This window comes from Phoxinus phoxinus, assembly GCF_949152265.1.
Source record: "Phoxinus phoxinus genome assembly, chromosome: 4".
NCBI lineage: Eukaryota > Metazoa > Chordata > Actinopteri > Cypriniformes > Leuciscidae > Phoxinus > Phoxinus phoxinus.
Genome location: NC_136879.1, coordinates 40,620,705 through 40,644,334, shown reverse-complemented (window position 1 = coordinate 40,644,334; position 23,630 = coordinate 40,620,705). Strand labels below are relative to the sequence as shown.

At 36.8% G+C, this 23,630-nt stretch overlaps 2 protein-coding genes across 3 annotated transcripts in view; one reads left to right on the top strand and one right to left on the bottom strand.

Moving 5' to 3' along the window:
* Positions 1 to 1,226: 1,226 nt before the first annotated feature.
* The window catches only part of LOC306997101 (uncharacterized protein), a 45,852-nt gene continuing 23,448 nt past the window's right edge, over positions 1,227 to 23,630 (top strand). Inside the window, exons 1-2 of the mRNA XM_079610182.1 lie at positions 1,227 to 1,374; positions 7,248 to 7,540. The gene's annotated coding sequence lies outside the window, so the exon portion shown is untranslated. The remainder of the gene's footprint in view (positions 1,375 to 7,247; positions 7,541 to 23,630) is intronic.
* Positions 1,806 to 6,569, bottom strand: LOC306997083 (zinc finger MYM-type protein 1-like). 2 transcript variants are annotated; one of them, XM_079610154.1, is made up of 5 exons: positions 6,362 to 6,569; positions 5,565 to 5,833; positions 5,301 to 5,354; positions 5,044 to 5,184; positions 1,806 to 4,393 (listed from the first exon to the last, which is right to left on the bottom strand). In XM_079610154.1, the coding sequence occupies exons 2-5, from the start codon at positions 5,806 to 5,808 to the stop codon at positions 2,235 to 2,237; spliced, it is 2,598 nt and encodes an 865-aa protein (XP_079466280.1). In that variant the 5' UTR covers positions 5,809 to 5,833; positions 6,362 to 6,569; the 3' UTR covers positions 1,806 to 2,234. The 2 variants fall into 2 exon arrangements, with proteins under 2 accessions (XP_079466280.1, XP_079466279.1); XM_079610153.1 differs by lacking the exon at positions 6,362 to 6,569 and having other exon boundaries at positions 5,565 to 5,906.

Here is a 23,630-nt window from a genome sequence, read left to right as displayed (position 1 = left end):
TTAATGAGATAATACCTCATTTGCATAATTACATATTCAAATTTCAAAAACTTGTAATACATGTTTTTTTATATAATTGAGCAAGTAATCAACTGAGCAAGTTTCATGGTGATATCTATTATTTAAAAATTGTACCCTATTCGCCTGTAGTGTCTCGCCTTAACTCTAACTGGTACAATGGCCACACTAAATGACCAGCCCCAGTACAACCACAAGTTTCACTGGTTACGTTACATGACTCTGTGACAGTAATGGAGCTGTCTCGGTTTTGAGACCCTGGAAGCACTGGCTTTTCTGAGAGATGAAGTATGGTTGGATGCTTTAGTGAGCACTTTTGACAAGTAAGTCTTTGCACACAACCTTTACTCATGTGACCTGGTAATAAGCAACCATAGCACAAGATTATAGCCATTAGATTTCAGAAAGTCAAGTTTTTCTTTCCGTGGCTTCAGAACTTTGCAAACATCCAATCCATGGTCTTTATTGCAGTAAAAGCAGAGGGTTCAATGGCTTGCTTTTGCTCCATCCTTTTCCTTTGTTCTTTGTTTTGTGAGTTCTGGAATAGGTGTCACACTTGTTGCAAATGTGGTTTTCCTTTCTTTGACATGAAAGCTACTTGATTTGTTTGGTTTGAATTTGAGATTGTCTTGTGCCATTTTGTTATCTTGAATATTGCCAAACAGTGGATGAGAAACAATCTTTGCCTGTTTGTTTACAAAACTGACTAAGTCAGAGAATAGGTGCGAGAGCAGATAAAAACATCCAAAAAAGATCTTCAGATCATCTCTCAGTCTTCTCAGTTGAAATAATGGCCATTATTTTAGAGGAAGTTAAACCGTCATCTTCTCAGATTCCAGGTCCTCGCTATCAAGTATTCAGAGTGGAAAATCTATATGTAAGCAAGATCTTTTAGATGAAATAAATCAATTAATTTTTAGATTAACTCAACAAAAGGAAAATAACTAGAGAGGGCAACGGAAAATGGATTGAGTTTAAAAAACCTATTGAGTTTGCCTGGCACACAATATATAATTAAGGATGTTATGAACTTTATGAAAGAAACTCAGCTTGCAAATAGGATTTAGGTTTTATTATTTTATTTTATTTATTTTTTGTTTAGTAACATATATGAAGTGCCCCAATGAGTTCACACTTCAATCCACAAGATGGCGGTAATGTGTCCCGTTTGCAAACTGCCAATAAAAAACACAGAAGAAGAAGTTCCTCATTGTGAAGTTTTGTTTTTCCCTGGTGAACATCTCTGAGCGTTTCTTCCCGTTGTTTAGTCTTCCCGTGGATTACTCTTGGACTGTTTATTCTCTTCGTGATTGTTTGCTGCTGTCCTGAACTGCTTTCTATTGTGGACTGATTTATGTAAGTTTGCTGCCTGACTTTATGCCTGTTTTCAGATTATGAGTTGCTTTCTCTCTATGTTGTGTTTGCTGGTTTTTGACCCTGATTGTACGAGCAAGATTACAATAAAGCTGAATGGGTTTAGCTTTTATTTTGATGTTAATGTATGTTTTTAGCCATATGATATCTGTGACTTTTAGATTGCAGTCAGTGGCGTGTCTAGAGCATTTTCAGTGGGGGGGCCATGCTGGGGCACTGCCTCCAAACGGGGTGGCCGCCAGTGACCAAAAAAAAAAGCTAAACTCTACAGTATAGTACGTAAATCCTATTGATTTTTTTTTTTTACTTGAGTAAAGTTAATTGTAAACAAATGTAGTAATAAAGCACATTTTTTATTAATTTAGTTTTTGTCATCCCTGTATATATCCATTAAGTTAAATTTGAGAGCCAGTGTTTATTATTTTTAGTGTTTTCATAAAACTAACAAGTTTATAAAATAAAAGCACAGAAGCAGAAACGATGTCAACTATTTTCTTTTAATTAGTTTGACCATTACAATATACAGTAGTTTTATTCACAATCTCTTTCAAATAATAATAAATAAAAATAATTCCCCCCACTGTAATAATTCAAATGGTTTGGCCAAAACATCAGTGTTTCGTTCAACATTTCTTTCAGATTAATTTACAAAAAAACTGCGTAACAGTTAAAGTTTTAGCACTGTAACAGTTCAAATGAAAATACCACAGTTTAAAAATAAAATATGGAACCATTACATTGTGCTCTGCTAATATATTAAAGAACAGTCTTTAGTTTAGAAACAATAAAAACTGTAGCAGAAAAAGAGGAAAACAGTCGGGAAAAAAAAAGGCAGACCTCAACTAAAACAGCTGGATTCTTCTGTTTCGGTGGTGACTGGCAAACCGTCTAACAAAATCATCCAAGTCAAGACATTTGGCTCTCCTCACCTCAATGCTTAAGACTCCAAGATTACTGAGTCTGTCATCAGTCATGGTAGTGCGTAAATGTGTTTTTATGAGCTTAAGTGCAGAGAAGCTGCGCTCACAACTTGCACTGCTGACTGGTAAGGCCACAGCTATGCAGCACAAACGAAAAAGCTGATAAAACACTTCTTTGAATGGCTCAAGGAAGATGGTAAACTCTAGGAGACTAGACAATTCAATTCCAGCCTGGAATTTCCTTTCTAACACCCTCCTCACTTGATGCAGTTCATGTTTTATGTCATCAGTATCACATTCATAAATCCTAGCAAAGCTAAAAATGGTGTCTTCATCCAAAAAGTTTCTGCTTTTAGGGTTCAGTGCTTGAATACCTTGCATTATACTGCAGTTTGACTTACTGAAACGCCTCTGCATCTCCCCACTCAGACAGTCCAGAATGGGGAAGAATATACCACTTCTGAACAGTTCCATGTCTCCTTCCTTACACCTCCGCTGTCCAACAGTGGATTCAACAATTGACCCGCTCAATCTGGAACTAATTTTTTGTGGTCTTTTCACCACAGTTTCTACTGCAACATTGCACTGCTTTCCAGTGTCTACAGTGTCTTTCCAGATTTCATCAAAAGCTGAATCACTTCTTAGGTCTTGGAGGGTGTCTTGAAATGCTTCAACTAAGTCCACGGCCTTCGCTAAATCAAGAGACGTTGACTGAAGCATGTCTGCAAGGAATTTTGCCTCTCCAAGGACTTTTGAAAAGATGACAAGTGTTCCGATAAAGGTAAGATCCAGTTGGGCAAGTAAACCCCGTGCCTCCACAGAGCGTTCTCCTCTGTTCTCCACATCAATATCATGTAGCACACACAATACAGCAGGCAGTCTGTCCTTAATGTTTTTGCAAGCCTGGTACCGACATGCCCACCTGGTGTCACTGAGCCTTTGTAGCTCTCTTGGGGCACCTTGATACATTTCTTTTTGCACAGAGAGCCATTTCTGGTGCACATAGGAGCCTGACATGTACACATACAATTTCTGTAGCAAACAAAAGAAGGTTTCAGACTCAGGCACTGATTTTGTTGAGTCAACGAGAACAAGGTTAAGACAATGTGCGTTGCAGTGCACATAAAAAGAGTGATTTGTTTTAGCTTGAATCCTTGCTGCAACTCCAGAGTGTCTCCCTGACATGACTGCGGCCCCATCGTAACCTTGCCCCACTAGATTTGACCTGTACTCAAGTCCATACGTCTCCAGGCATTGTATTATTTTTTCAGTGAGTCCCTCTGCATCGAGCTCAGTAGCTTGCTTGAAATCAAGGAAGCTTTCATGGACTGCACCATTATAATAGTACCTAAGTACTAATGACAGTTGCTCTTTCTTTTTTAAATCCTTTGTTTCATCTGCAATGATGGAAAAATATTTGTTTTCCTTGACTTCACTGATGATGCTTTCCCGTACCATATCTGACAGACATTCAAGAATTTCATTTTGTATAGTGTTACTTGTATATTTTGCATTCCCCACAGCTTTTAATTTCTTGTCAATTAGTGGACTATGCTTAGCAATCAAATCCATAATGCCTAAAAAGTTTCCTTTTTTTGCAGATGCATCGGTCTCAAGGTGTCCCCTTTGTGAAATGTTTTGCGTTGCAGTAAACAAAAGTACCTCAGCAACTGTTTTAATGTAGGTACGATTTTGTTCGACTACTGCTTGGTGTTTCTTATCGAGGGCATTTAACATTGAAGTGTCTGTCAAGATTCTTTTTTTGTGTTCATTCCATGCTATCATGGCATTAACATGATTTTCAGATTTTTCATGTCCCCTGAAACCTCCATCTTTATACATTGCCTTCTTCCAGTTAGAATAGCCCAGTGATGATGTGAACGAAGTCTCTTGAATGCCAGGGAGAGAAAAGTGTCGACACGGAAAACAATATGCAGAGTCTCGGCTTACAGAATATTCCAGCCATTGGTGTTGTGTGTACCACATTTTGTTGAAAGCTCTTGTCCGGTCGCCCTTCACGGTTCGAGGGAACACCTTCAATTGCGGCTGTGTTGGTCCTGCTGCCCGAGACTGTGAAATGTCTGCAAATAAAGAGAATGGTCTTCTTATAGCGATGACTAGCCTACCAGGGGTCCTCAATCAACTTAAACAATAAGTAATAATTAGGGCCTTCAAAAGATTAATCGTGATTAATCGCATCCAAAATAAAAGTTTGTTTACGTAATATGTGTGTGTATACGGTGTATAATTATTATGTATAAATACACACACATTCATGTATATATTTAAGGAATAATTGCATATATATACTGTATATACATTTATATAATTAATATTATATATAAATATTTTATATATAAATATAACCATTTTTTCTTAAATATATACGGTACATGATTGTGTGTGTTTTTATATATATAAATAATTATACACAGTACACACACATATATTATGTAAACACAAACTTTTATTTTGGATGCGATTAATCTTTTGACAGCCCTAGTAATAATTAAAATAATTACCAGTGCAGAAGGTGTATATTGTCAATTAAATCAACCTAGAATACATCAATTGATTCTGCAAATTAAGTTTGAATGAAAGTTAGTTACATAACCATAGACCCTACAATAATATGAAGGCAATCAGTCATTTTTAAGGTTTTAGGAATTTAATTAAAATACACAAGCTCATTCTAAAAATATGTCAGTAAAAAAAAAAAACTGGAGCATACCATGTGGTCCTGGCAGAATGCGATCTGTGGAGATGTTGGCATGTAGTGCCTGAGGTCTGTCACCATCACCCCTTGACCTATGCTGACACAAAGTTTCTTCGTGGTCTTCAAATTCAGACAGGTCACTTACAGCTGAATTATCTGCAGATACAGTAAAATAATAAATCAACAGAGTAGACATCAAACATCATTTAACATCACTTGCTGATCATGTGCAAACAAAAGAACTTTCAGGTCTCAACTACAACTGTACATACCTTTGCATTCTGTTGGGGATGAAGGTGCTTGTTTATCCCCACCAAATGTTGATCCTGAGAAATGATGAAATGTCACAAGTAAATATTGCATCAATGAGAAAACAAAACAAGCTCTGTGAGTACTATAGCAGAATAAATACGCTCATGGTATTTCTAGGCTAAATTCATGTACATGAAATGATTACTACCGTTTTAGTTTGCTTCATACAAATGAAATGTAATATTTCTCAAATATCTCTACAATTCCCTCTACACTTCACATACTTGATGAAGTTGCAGGAAGCACAGAGGAAAATGAAGGGCACTGCTGTTGGCTGTGTCCACTGGCATCACTGTCTGTCTGGCCTGTTGATTCCTTGCTGGCTGATTCTGTTCCAGTGACAATGTTTTCTTGCTGCCTGACATTTTCTTCTTGATGAGTAACATTTTCTTCAGTTGCTTCTGCCTCTACACTTGTTTTTGGTTTTTTTCTTTGAAAGAAACTCCCTATATCTTTACTTCTTTTCATGGCTTGGCACTGCTCTCTTCCCTGCCTTCAAAAGAAACACTTGTTATGTGTGTCCGTTATTCTCAATCTCAAAAAAAAAAAAAAAAATCAAATTGTGAATGAAATTAGTCATTTACACGTGAAATGACATTGACATGGATGCATTCTGTGCATCCATGTCATTTCACGTGTAAATGACTAAGTTAGGCCTGACAATTTAACTGACTATCTAACTGACTTACTCTCATGCATTAACAAGTAACGTGTCACCAGACGATTATTATTTAAAAAAAATTGGAACATTCTGTGCATATTGTCATTTGGTGCAATCTTGCTATGTATGTGGTCACTGTCTGTCACAAAATAAACTGATAGAAAATATGCAAATCACCATGACAGTGTTTATTTGTTTGATAGCGCCCAGCGTATTTTACTTTTACTGTGTTTTATTAAACGTTGGCTGAACATTGGATTGAAATCAACCACGACCAACGCGAGCAGAGCCTGACGGGGTAAAAACATTGATCTGAGATAACCATACAAACAGATTAAACCATACATAAAGGTTACCTACCAGCTCTTTGTTTTTGGTGTCTTGACTTTCCACACTTGATAAAGTAAAAGTCCAAGTCCGCGACGAGTCGACCGTTGTTTCTCTGGCGCTGCACTTCTTTGAATCGCGAACTTCAGTAGAGTCTATAAACTGATTGGCCGTAAAATGAACCAATCGCAAGACATCTTATAGGGGGGGCACCTGGGGTGGCCAATCGAATTTCAGGGGGGGCCGGTGCCCCCCCTGGCCACCACGTAGACACGCCCCTGATTGCAGTTACTGTTAGATGATAGTTAATGTGTATTTTCTCATGCATCTTCAGCTGAAAGACAGTGAATCTGAAGGTGTGTGTGTGTTTATTGTCTGTCCTCTGTCAATAAACTGCAGATGTGGTTCATTTGTGTTGCTGGGTGAAATCTGCTATATATTTACAAGACATTTTTTGACTAAATTCGCTGGTGTGTAATTTTGATTTGTATGAAAGTTTAAAGACAAAACATTAACCTATTATCTGAATAACCAGATTCTCTTGTTTAATTCAATAGTTACCTTCTACACAAAACATAATTTTCAACGTAAAAAAAAAAAAAATCATGGCTGATTTTATGATTTTTTTTATTTTTATTAGTTCAAATGCTTAATATATTGTTAGATGCCAATCATAATGGCTGTGAAAAATAAGCAAATCTAGGAATATAAATGCACTTATATATCATGATCTTGTACAGCACTTGTCGTTCACATTTTGACTATCAACAAGAGGATGACAAAACTAAACTTTGGTACATAAAAAAATATTATATTTGATCAGCAGATCTCACTTGTTTTCTGTTATTAAATCAGGGTTCACTTGAAAATTCAAATGAATCCTCCTTGAACTCATTCTAAATGTTTTAATATGTTTCAGACCCGATGGAAGTGAAAGAGCAAAGACAAGAACTGAAGTTAAAGGTGATGATGCTGTAGTTTGTTTCGGCCTCTTGACACCAATAAAACGATCTCAGTGAAGCCCCTCCCACAACAATTCACCAATAAATACTGGGAATATTCCCATCATCCTACAAGAGAAGGACAAACTCCAGGAGTAGCAGCTGAAATCTGTGTGACTGTTAAAGATGGAGTTTATTAAAGAGGAGATTGAAGACATGAGTGATCCAGAACCATCCAGAATAAAACATGAAGATACTGAGGAACAAATAGGTTGGTGTCCATTCTTGATTCTTCATTGTTGACTGCTTTGGTAGATGTGAATTAATAACCAGTATATGGATGATACATGATAGAGAAATACATCTAAATGATCATAACGTTGTATAGCAGTTGTCCAACATATTTTTACTATATTAACAAGTGAATGACAGAAAATGAAAGATCTGATCTCTGTTGCTTTCTGCTATTAAATAAGGGTTCACTTGAACTGATTCAAACTATATTTCTGTGTATTTTAGACCAGGTGAGAGTGAAAGAGCAAAGACAAGAACTGAATGAAGTGAAGGAGGAACATCGTAACTTTACAATTCAAAGAACAAAAGCCAAAAAGCTGCACACCTGCACTCAGTGTGGAAAGAGTTTCTCACATAAAGGAAACCTTAACACACACATGAGAATTCACACTGGAGAGAAACCGTATACATGCACTCAGTGTGGAAAGAGTTTTACTCAAGCATCAACTCTCAGTAATCATATGCTCGTTCACTCTGGAGAAAAAACATTTAACTGTGATCAGTGTGGTAAAGATTTTATTTCTTCATCAGATCTAAAAGATCACCTGAAAGTTCATTCAGACGAGAAGCCTTATGTGTGTTCTCTCTGTGGAAAGAGTTTTTCAAGGCTGAACAGTTTTAAACAGCACCAGAAAACACACAATGAAGTGAGAGATCATGTGTGCTTTGACTGTGGGAAGAGGTATACTAGAGATGATCAACTGAAACTGCATCAACGAATTCATACTGGAGAAAAACCTTACAAGTGTTCATATTGTGACAAGAGTTTCACTCAGTCTGGATCTCTGAAATCACACGAGCGAGTTCATACTGGAGAGAAACCGTATCACTGTACTCAGTGTGGAAAGAGTTTCACCCAATCATGTAATCTAGGGACTCATGTTAGAAAGCATTGTTCTGTGTCACAGTGAGCAATGGTTTGTTTGGTTCACATGAAGTAAATGTGTAGTTACTTAACTAATGAACTAGTGTTGCTGTGAATGCCACAAGATTTGTGTTTTATATGTTCGAGAACAAAAAAGAAAATTATTTCAATTAATGAATTAAATAATTAAACGCTTACTCAAAGAAATACCTAAATTAAAAGAGACTGGAAACAAATGTAGAAAAAAAAATCAGTTATTTGTTAATATATGAAACAATTCCCTGAATTTGATCAGTTTTTTTTTTTTTTTTACTTTTGTTGTAGTTACATAAAGCCTGTTATTACATAAACAGATGTATACACAATAACGACGTACATCTGTACGGTAACTCTGTACAATAACAACAAATAAAATGACAATTTCACTGACAATGTGTGATTTTGTGAGTAAAAGGTTTCTACAGATCCAACAATTAAGATAAATGAGATTAAGATAAAGCAAACGTATAGTGAAATAAACTTTAGTTCTGTGACGTTAGTTTTGTGGAAGTTGTTTTTGAGTTGTAACTTTCTGACTTGTCATTTAGCTGTCAGTGTAAGGCAGTTCTTAGTAAAACAATAAAAACGTCCTGTGGCCTGTTGCACAAAGCCGGTTACAGTTGTTAACAGGTAAAGTTCGAGATTGGTTTGAGCAAACTCTGGCTTTCTCGATGAATTTTCGCTTAAATACCACGACATAGACCAGGCAATTGACATGATCAAAATCGCAAGTCGGGGTGCTTGGCTTGCCAAAATTGACATTACATCTGATTTCAAAGTAATCCCTATCCATCCAGATTCATGGCACCTATTCGGATTCGCTGGCTCGATATAAATATTATTTTGCAGTGCGTTTAACTTTCGGATGCAAAAGCAGCCCTAAAATATTCAACATGCTATCAGAAGCCGTTTGCTGGATTTTGTCGAACAACTATGCCAGCACTTCTCAAAGTCCGGACCCGGAGAGAATTCAATCCGGACCCGCCTCCATTTCGTATTTCAAGAGCACTAATTGTGTGTAAGGGATTAAAAGTGTGGATTTCCTACTTTGATAAACGCTTGTTAAAATCATTTGTTTAGTTTTTTGTAGTTAGTCTTTTTGGAGATGGTCCGAAATGAAAGCGAAGGCAAGATATTTCAAGTTGAAGTTTGACGTAACCGGGTAACTCTTCACCGCAGTGAGCGCTAGGATGGGATGAGATGTAAGTTTTAGGGGGAAAAAAGTTGACGAAGAAAATAGAGTTTACAAATATGATTGGAGTGGACAGAGATCCAGCACAAAGCTGTTCTGTTTGATTTGTAATGAGACAGTGAGTTGTGAAGAGAAATGTCAAACGCCACTATGGGGCTGTTTACACCTGGCCACTTCATGCGTTTTCTGTCCATGCGATCTATCCAATCTTGAAAAGACCAGGTGTAACTGCCCTCCGAAACGCATTCGAGACAGATTTAAATCCGATTGCTCAAACCACATCAGGAGGAGGTCTGGGCTGCTTTGCAGACGAAACTGGACAAATGTAAATGCATCTGGTTGTTGAAACCACATATATAAATTGTACTCCTCACAAAAATGCAAAAAAATAAATGTGTGAGAGCGTGTTATAGGCTGTATGTCATGTTATAGCCAGACGCTACTGCAACACGCATCACCACAGCTGAGCATCTATTCATCAAGCCAACGTGCAAACTATCGCAAATCAAAGTGAAAGTAAGTCGTGTTGAAGATTTTATTATTTAGGAAATAAGTAATTCAGCTATATATTTGTACACTATTATTTCCTCTCTGTGTGTCTTTGGTTTGACTTTTGGGGGGCTTACAGAAAGGTCAAAATGCTGATGCAGCAGATGATTCTATTTAAGTTTGTCACATGGTGCAAGACCCTATCTATAGGATGTATGACCATTTTTGGAGGCGATGTATGTATATATGTGAAAAGCTAACCGATGTTCGGGAGTCATCTCCTGCGGGGAGTCATCTCCAGCAGGACCTCCCTGCGGGAGGTTGCTCGGCTTTGTTTTGTTAAATAAAGTCTACAATATTTCTGGCATCAAAGATCTCTGAGAAGTGATTTCACAGAAAGATTGAAACCACAACAAGTGGCACCCCAGCGGGACTTGTTAGGAGCTGAAGGAACCACACAGGGCATCTCTGGTGACCGGCACAAACAACAGTGGCCACTGTACTTTGAGGTGAGCATTTTTGCTTTTATGTAAAGTATGTGCTGGTCACCAGCTGCCCTGAAGTGGTAAGAAAAGCTTCTTCAAATTTAAAGAACTGACAAAATTGAAAAAGGGGTCTTTGATTCCAGAAATGATTGCATGCAGTTTGATTTCTAATAAGAAGGCCTTGTAGATATCAAGTAGTTTGTAATAGCGCGGGGGAGCTCCCAGTAGTGTTGGCCAGTGCTTATGTGATCCTGTGTGGATTTTATGAACACTGGTGTTGCTGATTTGGCGCTAAGTTTTATTGTACGTATACGCAAGAATCTGTGTTTGCTTTATTAAGAGGGCCTAGATGGATAATAAGCAAGAGCATGCATACAGAGGATTTGTATTTACTGATAAGGATATCAGTTGATTTATCTGTGTTTTTGTGTGTCAAGAGGGCCTTGATGGATGATTACGCAAAAAGCATGCACACAGAGGATTTATAAGGATAAAAGTTAATTTTATTTTGGACTTGTCAAGTGGGCCTGGAAGGATGACAAGCGTACTGATAAGGATATCAGTTATTAGTGATCTGTGTTTTACTTGTAAGTGGGCCTTGAAGGATACAGTAAATAGCATGTGCACAGATGAAGATTAGCCTATGGTTACCGCCTTGTTAAGTTTAACAAGGGACTGCTCAGGTAGGTTAGATCTTGTAGAATAGGATAGTTTTAGCCTATGGTTACCGCCTTGTTAGGATTAACAAGGGACTGCTCAGGTAGGCTAGAATAGGATAGTTAAAAGTGTCACTGTGGGAAGCGTAGGGAATTTTTTTTAATGTATTGCTTATAAAATTATTCAGATCTGACAGGGAATAGAGTACAGAATAGGGTGTGTGTGCCTGTGGGATCCTGTGTCTTGCTTGACTGTGCCTGTGGGTAAAAATAGTGACCCCCCCTGACCCTGGTCACTTGACAAGGGACAAAGAATGTGTGAATGGGATTTAGAGACATGTATAAATTGTTTGAAGATATTAACTCTGCAGATTAATGCAGTATGAAATAAGATAAAAAATAATATATATATTAATAGATCAATATAAATAAAATTGCACGTGCTTAATATGTTATATCTGAAGACGTCTAAATTTGTAGCTCATTATCCCTGAAGACAGAGTGGAAAATTATTCCATTGCAGATTATTAAGTTTGTGTTAAGAAAAAATAAGTTGTGCAGTGTTAGGTGATCAAGATTGGGTGACTAAGTTTCATAAACATTTTACAGGAATCTTAGAATTGTAGTAAATGGGAATTGTTGATTCAATAATTAAAAAGAAAAGATAAGAGGAATTCCTTGATGTTGGTTGAGAAAAATGTTATTCACCATGCTAGATTATTTGAACACAGCATGCAAATATAGAAGAAAGATTGAAGTCTGATCTTATGATAGGGAAAATTATTTAATTATACTTAGATTATCAAAGTTAGATTATTGCTAATATTAAAAAACAGAAATAGCTTGCTTTTTCCTGCAATGAAGAACTTGCTTTACTAAAAATAGAATGGAAGAACTGCTGTTGTCAACCAGTGAGATTTTTATATAGAAGAACTAGTAAAAAGGATGGTTAAAAAGTGAAATTTAGATAAAGAGCTAATAGCTCAGGCACATTGGACCTAGTATTTTTAAAAGTTAAATTTGATTCATGCAGATCTCTGAGTGTTCAAATTTCAGATGGCTTCAATGACAGTTTCGAATGAGGCCAAAGGTCAAAGACACGACTGCAGAAAGAAGAAGACAGAAGTGGGTGAGGGGCTTTCTGCTCCCCTCCTGAAATTGACTTTCTGGAAAGCTCAACAAGGAGAAAGACTGATTTAATGCTGGAAAAGGTGAAACATTCACTTGAGACTTTTCCTAAGGAAAAAGAGAAAATCCTGAGATGCAAAACTCTGACAGGATCAACTTCAATGCCCAAACTGAGAAGAGGCAGAGAAACAGCAGAGCCTAACACCAGGCCTTTGAGTGACAGCATCGGCTGACGACATGTGCAGAGTGACAGCCAAGAAGCTTCAACGGACTGATGATCTAAAAACAGAAGAACCACAGGTGTGGCAACTAATGATCACTCTAGAGACTGCTTCAAATTTGGTTAATTATTATGTTAACTTTATTCATTTTGATTATTCACTGGTCTCATAGCAATTCTTTATATTCTCTGCTAAACTAACCCTCTTTGCTTTTTCAGTAGGTACAAGTCCATCCCTATAAGAAAAAGAAAATACGTTAACAGACAGAAGTGGGTGCTCAACCCACCAAATAGTTCAAACAGAGGCTGGATTTGGTATAGTGAGGGCTAATAGATTAAACAACTATGGGCTAAAAGCATGATAGAATTATTCTCTGGCAAAGAAAAAGATAGACAAAATGTCAAAGCATGATTATTATTGTAAAAGCATGATTATTATTGATTATTATTGTTGACAAAGCAATGATACTGGTCACTCCATCTTGTTTTGCTAATTTCCAGAGATAGATTGGAGGAAAAAGTTACTCCAAAAGTCCAAAATTATAAAATCACAAAAGTCAAAACTGGGATAATGAGTTGGAAATGTTACTGGCCAAGAATCCAAGATTATGCAGAGATCTCCAATTTTCTTCTTAAAAGCAGCTCATGAGCAAAGACAAAAATAATATGAAAGACAAATTAGACCAACTAGGCCTATTATTCTAAAATATAGAGGATGTTAGAGTTTATAAAAAGAAAAAAAAGGGTTTGTACCGGTGTTAAACGAAACCTTATGATCATGGAAGCTTCTCAATAGTGATTGGACATAGTTGTGTTGACCTGATCAGACCTTGTGGCATTCCACAGCTAAAATTATAAGTTCTGCATTTAGAGCAGAACCTGCTGCAGCAGTAACAGGAGTGTGTGTTGGCCAATGGGTGTGACTGAGTATGAATGGTGTGAGAGATTGCGTTTGAAGAGACACTGAGGCAAATCAATAATTTTGCCAATACAGCTGTATTGAAAATTGAATATGTGGGCCCACAGGGCAAATTCTGCCCAATAAAATAATGACCATGAAATAATTTGGTAAAATTTCCTGGTTGAAACTGTAGTGGCAATAGAAAAAAAATGGGAAAAAACAGTGCCACATCTTGCGCAGCGTATAACACATCTGACTTTCTTTTCAGAATATCATGATGGAGCATAACTGATTTTCTTTTCAGCATATTGTGATGGAGCTGATTCTTTGTCAAAAGTATGAAATAATGTCTTGTAACTTTTGTCTTGTAAAGTGTTGTCCAAGATGAATAGTGTGCTGATAGTGGGACTCAAAACAATGAGATACGTTTTGAATTGACGAATTGTAAAAAGTACGTTTGAAATTGAATGTGAGAAAAATGTAAAGAGGGTGCAAATATGAAGATAAAAAGCCAAATTTATAAAATAAAAAGGGAATATATATATGGGTTCAAGCCCTGCTGCTAATGAAAGGAAACCACTCAGCCCACATGACCATTCTACAGGTAACACCGAGGAGGACAATGGGCCAGATGAGCAGATGATTTAATATATGTTGTTGTCACTAACATAAATAATTAAGATTTCATTCACAGATGATAGTAGCTCAATTCCAGGAAGGTTTCTGGGATGGTTCTAACAAAGAACCAGTGACTGTGCATTGTAATCTCAGAAGAGGCTCAAAAGAGGCTTGTGCATTGAACAGCAAAGTGACATTTGAGTCTATGCCTCTCAACTTAAAATACACCAACAAGCCTCAACCCCCTCGACAACAGAAAGTGAGGGATGAAGGACATGCTGGCAATGATCTTCCCTTGCAAATGAGAGGAAACAACCCATTGCAACAACGCACAAAGATAAACATGAATGGAAAAAGGAGACAAACTTAACCAAATTCACAGGAATGAAAAGTTGCAGAAAGTGGGAGATTCACAAGGAGTTGTGCAAAGAAGAGAATCAGAGTGAAAGAGATGAGTACAAGTTCAGACAATACTCAACATCAACCAAACTTTTCTAAAAATGTAATGTTAAAGCCCTTGAATATTTAGTAGCAACCTAATAATAACCCCACCAGAAAAAAATTGATTGAAGAGAGAAAATGTATGGTATGATGATAAAATGAATGTTAACAACTAATTCAAGAAATTTACATAGAATAATGGGAATTAAGACAATTCATAAAGGAAAAAAAAAAAAAAAAAGGAACTAAAAGACATTTTAAAAAGATCCAAAAGGGTACTTAGATGCAACTTGTCAATACAGGGGTATACCTAATTAGTTTAAGGCTACAGTTGAAATTAAAACAAGTATTAAGACTGGCTATTAACAAATATTATTTTAATTTTAATTCATAAGATTATGTTATGATTCAATATTCTATTGACTAAATAAAATATTAAGTAGTGCTAATAGGACGACAAACTCAAGTTAATTGGAAGTTAATCGAATTCAATAACAAGCAGGCTCTTAAGAACAATCTATGGTACCAGAGGAGGGTCAAAAAAGATATTTGACATTCACATGAAGGACAGATTGTTACACCAACATCACTTTTGAATATTTTCAATCCAGATGCGCCTGGTTTTGACCAGTACGCAAGGGGGGAATTATGAGAGATTAAGGAAAAGGAGAGATTAAGAATGTGAAATTTGTAAAATTTGTGCCAAAAAACAGTTAAGAAAGGAACAGCGACACAAATAGGCGACAAGGACTATTAAAACGCTTGATAATGGATTATGTGGACATGATATAGACGGGTAAAGGCAATGATATAGCAGAGGAGGGGCAGATGCAGAAATGAGATTTCTAACAGAGAAGTATTCCTTAGATTTGAAATGCTATAAGAAATAAATTCAGATAATGGGTTAGCAAGTTATTCCAAGAATATTGAAGATTAAAATGAATTGTATACGAACACTTAAATTGCACACAAGGAAGTTTTAATAATAATTAAGTTATAATGCTTTATGTTTTAAATGGTTGATATAAAAATTATGGATTAGATTTACAGAAAAAAAAAGAAATGTACATATAATCAATATGTAAGGAAGTAAAAAAGTTATTTTCTAGAGTTATTTGTTCTAATTGTCTAATGAGTTTATTGAATGACTTTTATGAGGTAAATGTAACATTGCTCTGAAGCTTTCTTAGTTTGAGTGATTACATGGGACAAAATTAGTTTATTCATGAGAGTTTATTTAGAAATTAGTAGAAAGGAAGAAAAGGTATTCAGTTAAGAACCGCTTGAACTGAAGAGCTCCAATGAGGAGCTATAACGCAAGATTAAAAATGTCTAAATGGTATTTATTGTTACATTTTGGTAATAAAACTGAATTTAAAATATGAAACTTTATAACGAAGCACAAAGCGATTTAAAGAATAAAAGGTGCACTACAATGTTCTGTTCGTTCATCAACTAAAAATGATTGACTAAAAGATTGATTCTTCGAATTTAATAATTAATATTCCTTCATAAAAAGAAGCAATTGAAAATGAGAAAAATAGGTATTTAACCCAGCCCTATTTTAAATCAAAATTCATATGGATCACGAAAAATAAAAACGCAGAATGAATAAATTATTTATTATAAATCAGCAGAGATTTACTGTAATGCTTTGTCTGCATTAGGAGGAAAACAATTACATGAGAAAAGTAGAATGACTTATGTTTGAAGATCAGTGGTGCACTTTTAATACTGCGCAGGGAAGGACATTTAGCGAATACAGGATTAAGTCAAAAAAGTTTAAGAGCAAAAAGTTAAGAAAAAAAATGGGTTAAATACCTGGGCATATGGTTTGATCAAAGCATGGGCCAACATATACAAAAAATCATTGATAAGTGCAAGAAAACTATAAATGTAATGAGGTGTCTATGCGGAGTTGAGTGGGGAGCAAGTCGATCTGCACTAAGAACAATTTACACAGGATTGATCAGGTCAGTATTAGATTATGGAAGCATAATATATGGGTCTGCAGCCAAAACGTTGTTGAGTAAGTTGGATGTGATACAAAATCAAGCATTAAGATTGTGCTGTGGTGCTGTCGAAACTAAACCAGTGACAGCTATCCAGGTGGAAATGTCTATTAATTTGGTGTTGTAGAAGAAAAGCAAGGAATTGGCATGGACAAGTATAGGGTGCAGAGATATTTAATGGAGAGGTATAGATAGGATTTAATTATATATACAGATGCATCTAAACAGATTGATAAAAAAATGGGGGTAGCATATGTCATCCCAAAATTTAAATTAAAATAGGTAAAAGAATCAGTGATGATTTGGCAGTTTATACAGCGGAGTTGGTCGGAGTGTGGCTAGCACTGTTATGGCTGGAAGTCAATAGAACAAGAAAGGCAGTAATTATTACTTCAGATTCCAGCGCAGCTGTGATCAGCATCAAAACTTTTCAGTCAAAATCAAGACAGGATATTGTAATTGAAATAATACAAGTTGCAAATAATCTGTTACAATCAGGAACCGAGATAAATCTTATATGAGTACCAGCCCATATAGGAGTGGTAGAAAACGAGTTGGCAGATAAATGTGCTAAGCAAGCAGCTGTAAATTTCAATGTAGTTGAGGTTAATTATAGCAAAGGAGAAATTAAGAGTATGGTTAAAAACATTGTTAAAGGGATAGTTCACTTTGAAATTAAATTTTGGTATGTTTTAGCTTACCTCAAGGGCATCCAAGATGTAGGTGTCTTTTTTTCCGCAGTAGTTTCAATTTTGATATTTTTTGGTCAAACCGTTCTTGTCTGACAGTCATATCATGCAGGTCTATGGTCATTGTCTCAAAGAGGATGCACAGAGTCCAAATTAAAACAATTCCCCATCGTCCAAATTAAACAATTCCCCATCGTAAGTACACATTGATGGCCTAAGACACGAAACGAGCGGTTTGTGTGAGAAAACGAACAGTATTTATATAGTTTTTACCTCTTATACACAGGCAGGTCCAAGTGATCTGAGGGCGAGAGCGCATCCTGGTGTGTGACGTGTGCGCAGACTGGTGCATAGATGTATACACTAGAAGTCGCCTTGGCTACGGCAGTTCATTGGAACGAATGTCTTTAATGTGACATCTAGTGTATATATATCTATGCACCAGTCTGCGCACACGTCACACAGAAGGAAGCGCCCGCGCCCTCAGATCATTTGGACGTGCCTGTGTATAAAAGGGAAAAACAATATAAATACTGTTCGTTTTCTCACACAAACCGCTCGTTTCGTGAACCTGTGAGAAACGCTGATGGCGCTCACGTGCGCATCAATAATGAATTCTATAGTTATGGGCATTTGAATATATGTGCGCATGTTTGTAATTCTCTACAAACCAAGCCTAAACAAACTACTTGTCCTGCCTATAAATTTGATACAGAATTTTATTTTATCACTACGCGAATTTTCCACAATGCTTTATCTGTAGAGTGGTGAAGGGATCCTCCGTAGGGAGAGGCTAGTTGGCACTTCAGCACTGCGTTGTCATCGGGTCCAGGTGAAGGTCCTTCGTAAGATCTGGATACGGCCTATATCCGGCAGGCTGCGGGAAAACCTCGGGATAAACAAAGACACTAAAATTAGCGTAGATGCCATTCTTCTTATGATGTAACGAGTACATCAGGATTTAAGGGAAGTGTTCCCAGTTCCGGCTGACCTAATCTATGCAGCCTAACATTGAGTTATAGAAGTCTATAATGCATTATGTGAATGCTAGGTCAAAGAGATGTGTCTTTAATTTAGCTTTGAACTGACAGAGTGTGTCTGCTTCCCAGACAATAGTAGGACGACTGTTCCAAAGTTTTGGTGCTAAATAGGAAAAGGATCTACCGCCAGCAGTCGATTTTGATATTCTAGGTATTATAAACTGGCCGGAATTTTGAGATCGCGATAGACATGAAGGACTATAATGCATTAAGTACTGCGGAGCTAAACCATTTAGTGCTTTGTAAGTAATCAGCAATATTAAAAAAATTATACGATGTTTAATAGGCAGCCAATGCAGTGTTGACAGAACGGGGCTAATAAGGTCATACTTCCTGGTTCTGGTAAGAACTTGAGCTGCTGCGTTTTGAACTAGCTGTAGTTTGTTTATTAAGCGTGCAGGGCAACCACCCAGTAGAGCATTACAATCAGGCCCGGATTGGCTAATCGGGAGCACCGGGAGAATTCCCGGTAGGCCGGTCTGTTTTATTGGCCAGGAGTGTTTTCCCTTTATAGGCTCCAGTCACAGCGCAGCCCCACTATTTTTTTATTATTATTTTCTCGCAGCCCCACAAAAAATAAAGTCAGTTGTTAGAGATGTGCGAACAAAAAAAATTAGAGATACAAAACATGGATAATACACTCTAAAAACTCCTGGGTCAAAAATAACCCATAATGGGTTATTTTTGACCCAACTCCTGGGTTAAAAAGGGACCAACTAATTTCTGGGTTATTTCAACCCAGAAAATTGGGTTATTCTTTTTGACCCAACTTCTGGGTTAAATACCTGACCCAAATTTTGGGTTAAAACAACCCAACATTGTAGTTAATATAACCCAATTTCTGGGTCAAAAGAACAACCCAAATATCTGGGTCAAAAGAACAACCCAAATATCTGGGTTTAAATAACCCAGAAATTAGTTGGTCCCTTTTTAACCCAGGAGTTGGGTCAAAAATAACCTAACTTGGGTTACTATGCCAGTATGCCTTATTTCAGAAAATAAAACTTTGTTTTAAATTATATTACACACTTCAAGCACTTTTACATTTTTATTGCATTAAATTAAACTATATATATATATAAAAACACACACACTTGGACATATTTATTTTCATATTTATTTTAGGTCAGACTGTAATAACAATATTGGAAAGAAAAAATAGAAAAACAAACAACTCAAACATTCGACAACATTCAATAACTGGATTGAATTTAAGGCTTAAAGGACAAGTTTGGTATTTTACACTTAAAGCCCTGTTTTCAGATTTTCTGTTTCTGATGAAATAAAACGGTTAAGATTACAAAGACGTGAAACTTACCGAGTGGTCAGGGGTGTTCACTGATATGCTCATACAAAAATCGCTGCAAAAGATGCTTTTCAACAGGTTTTATCGTAGTTAATCGTAGGATTGTTCCAGTGCACCTATGCAGCCATTGTGGAGGTGGGGGTGCTACCACAGAAACCAAAAATTCTCGGGACAGCAGCTTGTGTCCAAATTTCAATCTTAACCGTTCTATTTCTTCAGAAAAGATCTGAAAACAGGGCTTTGGGTGTAAAATACAGAACTTGTCCTTTAAAGGACAATTCCGGCGAAAAATGAACCTAGGGGTTAATAACACATGGTTACCGTGTCGACCGTTCTCTGGGATGTGTTTTCATGATAATTGAATGTAAAGAGTTTTATCTCTAAAAACTGATTAGCTTATAACGCTAGTATATATAAAAGAAATTGTTAGTTAATACCACTAACAAGGCTCAAAATAGCCTAACACGGTAGCATAATGAGGGTCCCTACATGCAAACCGAAGCATTGAGAACTGTGTAAGTGTAAAGACAGTTTAAAAAGAAGATACTTTATAAAGACAGTACATACCAGTCGAGCCACGAACACCGTGCTACGTGAGCTGGTCTATAGGTTAAAGTCACAGTTCAGCTGTGTTAGCACGGCGTTCATGGCTCAGACTGGTCGAGTCTGTTTTCCAAGATGGCTCCTGCCTGTATACGCGTAATGTACTGTCTTTATAAAGTATCTTCTTCTTAAACTGTCTTTACACTTACAAAGTTCTCAATGCTTCGGTTTGCATGTAGGGACCCTCATTATGCTGCCGTGTTAGTGTTAGGCTATTTTGAGCCTTGTTAGTGGTATTTAAATAACGATTTATTTTTACTTATATTCGATATAGCGTTATAAGCTAATCAGTTTTTAGAGATAAAACTCTTTACATTCGATTATCATGAAAACAAATCCCAAAGAACGGTTGACTCGGTAACCATGTGTTAATTACCTCTAGGTTCATTTTTCGCCGTAATTCTCCTTTAAAGTCTCTGGAGAGCTTTAGGAATTTAAGCCTGGGACAAACTTTGGGGACAAGATTTTTGATAGTGTCCTCATCTAAGAGAAGAAATGCCTCCTCGTCCATGTCTTCATCTGAAAGACAGAAAACAAGACAACATGAGTATTACTAATAAGTCGAGACAATTGTGAACCACTCACCAGACACTCTTTGATTATAAAGCTAAAAAATAATCACTTTTAAGGGAATGTTGTGTTGTTGTTTTTTAACGTGGCCCAATTTCCTAGTTAACTAATGTGGTTATTTTGCAGCATTGCCCATTTAGTGTGAATGACAGTCTATACTACTGTCCATCTTTTCTTTCATTAACAAGTGTAATGACATTAATGCAAAGGTGAATATCTGGCCTATTCTAATGCAAAACAGCTTAAAGACAAGGCACAAGTATCTTTATAAGGGTTATATAGATATGCATACTCCACTGTTGAAGAAGTTGTGACTTTCACAGAATCTTGCACCGACACATTAAAGCCCAATTAAATATTTTTTTTTAGGTGTAGAGAGATGATATAAGGGTAGTAAGAGTAAAATGCTCACCTTTAAAATTCTCTATCAGCTCAGAAAGCCGCCACTCAGTTGGCACATCAGCGACAAAGCTGTCCATTTAAAATGACCTGGAGAAAACATAGCAATATAGAGGTTAGCAACAATTCGAAGACTTGACCCGCTTCTTTAACCTGTTAGGCTGCAACCCCACTTTTGAAAAATCCTCAGAAATGGCATACCCAAACTGAAACAGTTCATGAACCCTTTGTACTAAAAGCATAAAATATGCTTTTCTTTTGTCTGCATTATAATTACTAACGACTGGCTGTTTTAAATAACCTTCTGTGATCTGATTGGGCTTCAGATTAAAAAATTTGACTAACAATATATTATTTTTATAGTATTCTGCACGATGATAAAGTCTATATCCATTAGCATTACATTATAAATATAATCTATTATTATAAAAATACCTGGCATGGCTCGAAGAACACAGGTCAATCAAATATCATTGCAATCATGTTTATTGTCTTCACAACGTCTTTATCTGCATGTTACAGCAATCTCTGTTAGCTTTGTTTATGTCAGGGACGTCCTAGAATGTCACATGATTATGACTTCTTCCTGTTTACCATATATGGACTACATGTGCATAGGGCTCCCTCAGGCTGCTCTTATGGATTGAAAACACAGTACATCAGAGTATCCAGTGCTCATAATTATTACATCGACACATTTGGGTATAAATTCAATATTATTCCTGTCTATAGAACTCTGATGTAAACCTATGAGAATCTATCAATATTTCTCCAAATCTGCACATTTTTGAGCTAAAAGCCCTGAGGCACGTTGTTTTGTCAAGCGCTGTCATGACGACAGCAAAGAATTTCTTTCTTTTTTTTGAATGAGAGCGGCTGACGATCATAATTCATATTAAAGGACTAATTTTTTCATAACTTCTGACACAAATTAAGACATGACTGTCAATATAAGTTTCTCAGAATACAATAGTGGTCAAATACTGAAACTTGAGTCATATATTTTTAATGATGTATAGTTTGTCACGGTAATAACATTAAATCTGATAGTAACTTTGAACTATTTAACCAAATAACGCTTCAGTGCGCCGGCGCACTTGCAAAGGTTAACAGGTTTTACTTCAGCCAGTAGAGCACTGTATAATATGATAAGCACGGCGCAGCTGGTAAACATAACTCAACGATTGTGTCGTCGCTCTAGCCGCGGCACGACCCGTTTATATACTGTCTATGGGCACGACGTCGCCACTAAGTTAGCTGGACTGTAACGTTAGCTAACGTTACTTAACGTTACCGTATCATTGCCGTTATTATAACAATGAGATAAGTACAGCACATGTAATGAAAAATAGAATTTAAAGACCGTGTAAAGTGAATTCAGTCATTTTCTTCTAAACACATTAAATAACCTAACGTGGTCATAAATGTATTTCTCAACAATGTGTAAAAAGCATTTCAACCATTTTGTCACCTAATTTCATGAACCTATCGTTATTTTTAATCATTCAAATTGTCTGGGTGGTTTACACTTTCTTCTTTAGTCTGACAAACTCAAAACACATATTTATTTAGACTTTACACAGACTTTAAACTAGTTAAGTTAGATGTTTTCGCGATAGCGTAGCTAACGTTACATGACAACCACAATTAAGTTACCACAGCTAACACTAGTCTCAACGTAGCAAAGCCATGGTATTTTTTTCAGCAAATGGTGCTAAACTAGCAACGGGGACATGGACACAGAAAATATTACATTATATCAACACTGAAAATACTCGCTTACCTTGAATACACGACGAAGTTGCACCGAAGAAGCACAGGCCAAAACGGATCGAGCGCGAAGTGTCGGTTATTTCAAATGTCTGCTGCTGTGAGAAAATTCCAGAACAACTGCAGGGGGAGGGGCCGAGGGGGGACCCAGAACATGGGTTACTCTTTGAAAAATAACCCAGAAACTCAAACAACCCAGGAATTGGGTCAAAATATTAGCCCTATAACCCAGAAAATGGGTACTCTCTGAAAAAATAACCCATAATTTTAACCCAACACAAATAACCCAGAAAATGGGTTGAAGAAATAACCCAGGAGTTTTTAGAGTGTAGGCGCAAAGGCGGCGCTGAAAAGGCCAGAATAATAAAAAATCTCTAGAAACTCAAGCGGCCAAATAGCCTACGAGCCAGAGCCGTACCCACCATTGAGTTCTTCGTTTTTTCTGAGTGTATAACGTTGTGAAATAATTGCCTAATATTAACTCTAATTTGGTGCTGCAATGACTCGCATATCGCGACGATAACCGACCTCATCATCTGAGATGCTTCAGCGCTCAAACACCGCTCGTCGGCAATGGCAAAATGTTTGAGATGACCGATCAAAGCAAGTGGGATTTATGTTCACAGAAGCGCGAGCCGTGGCCG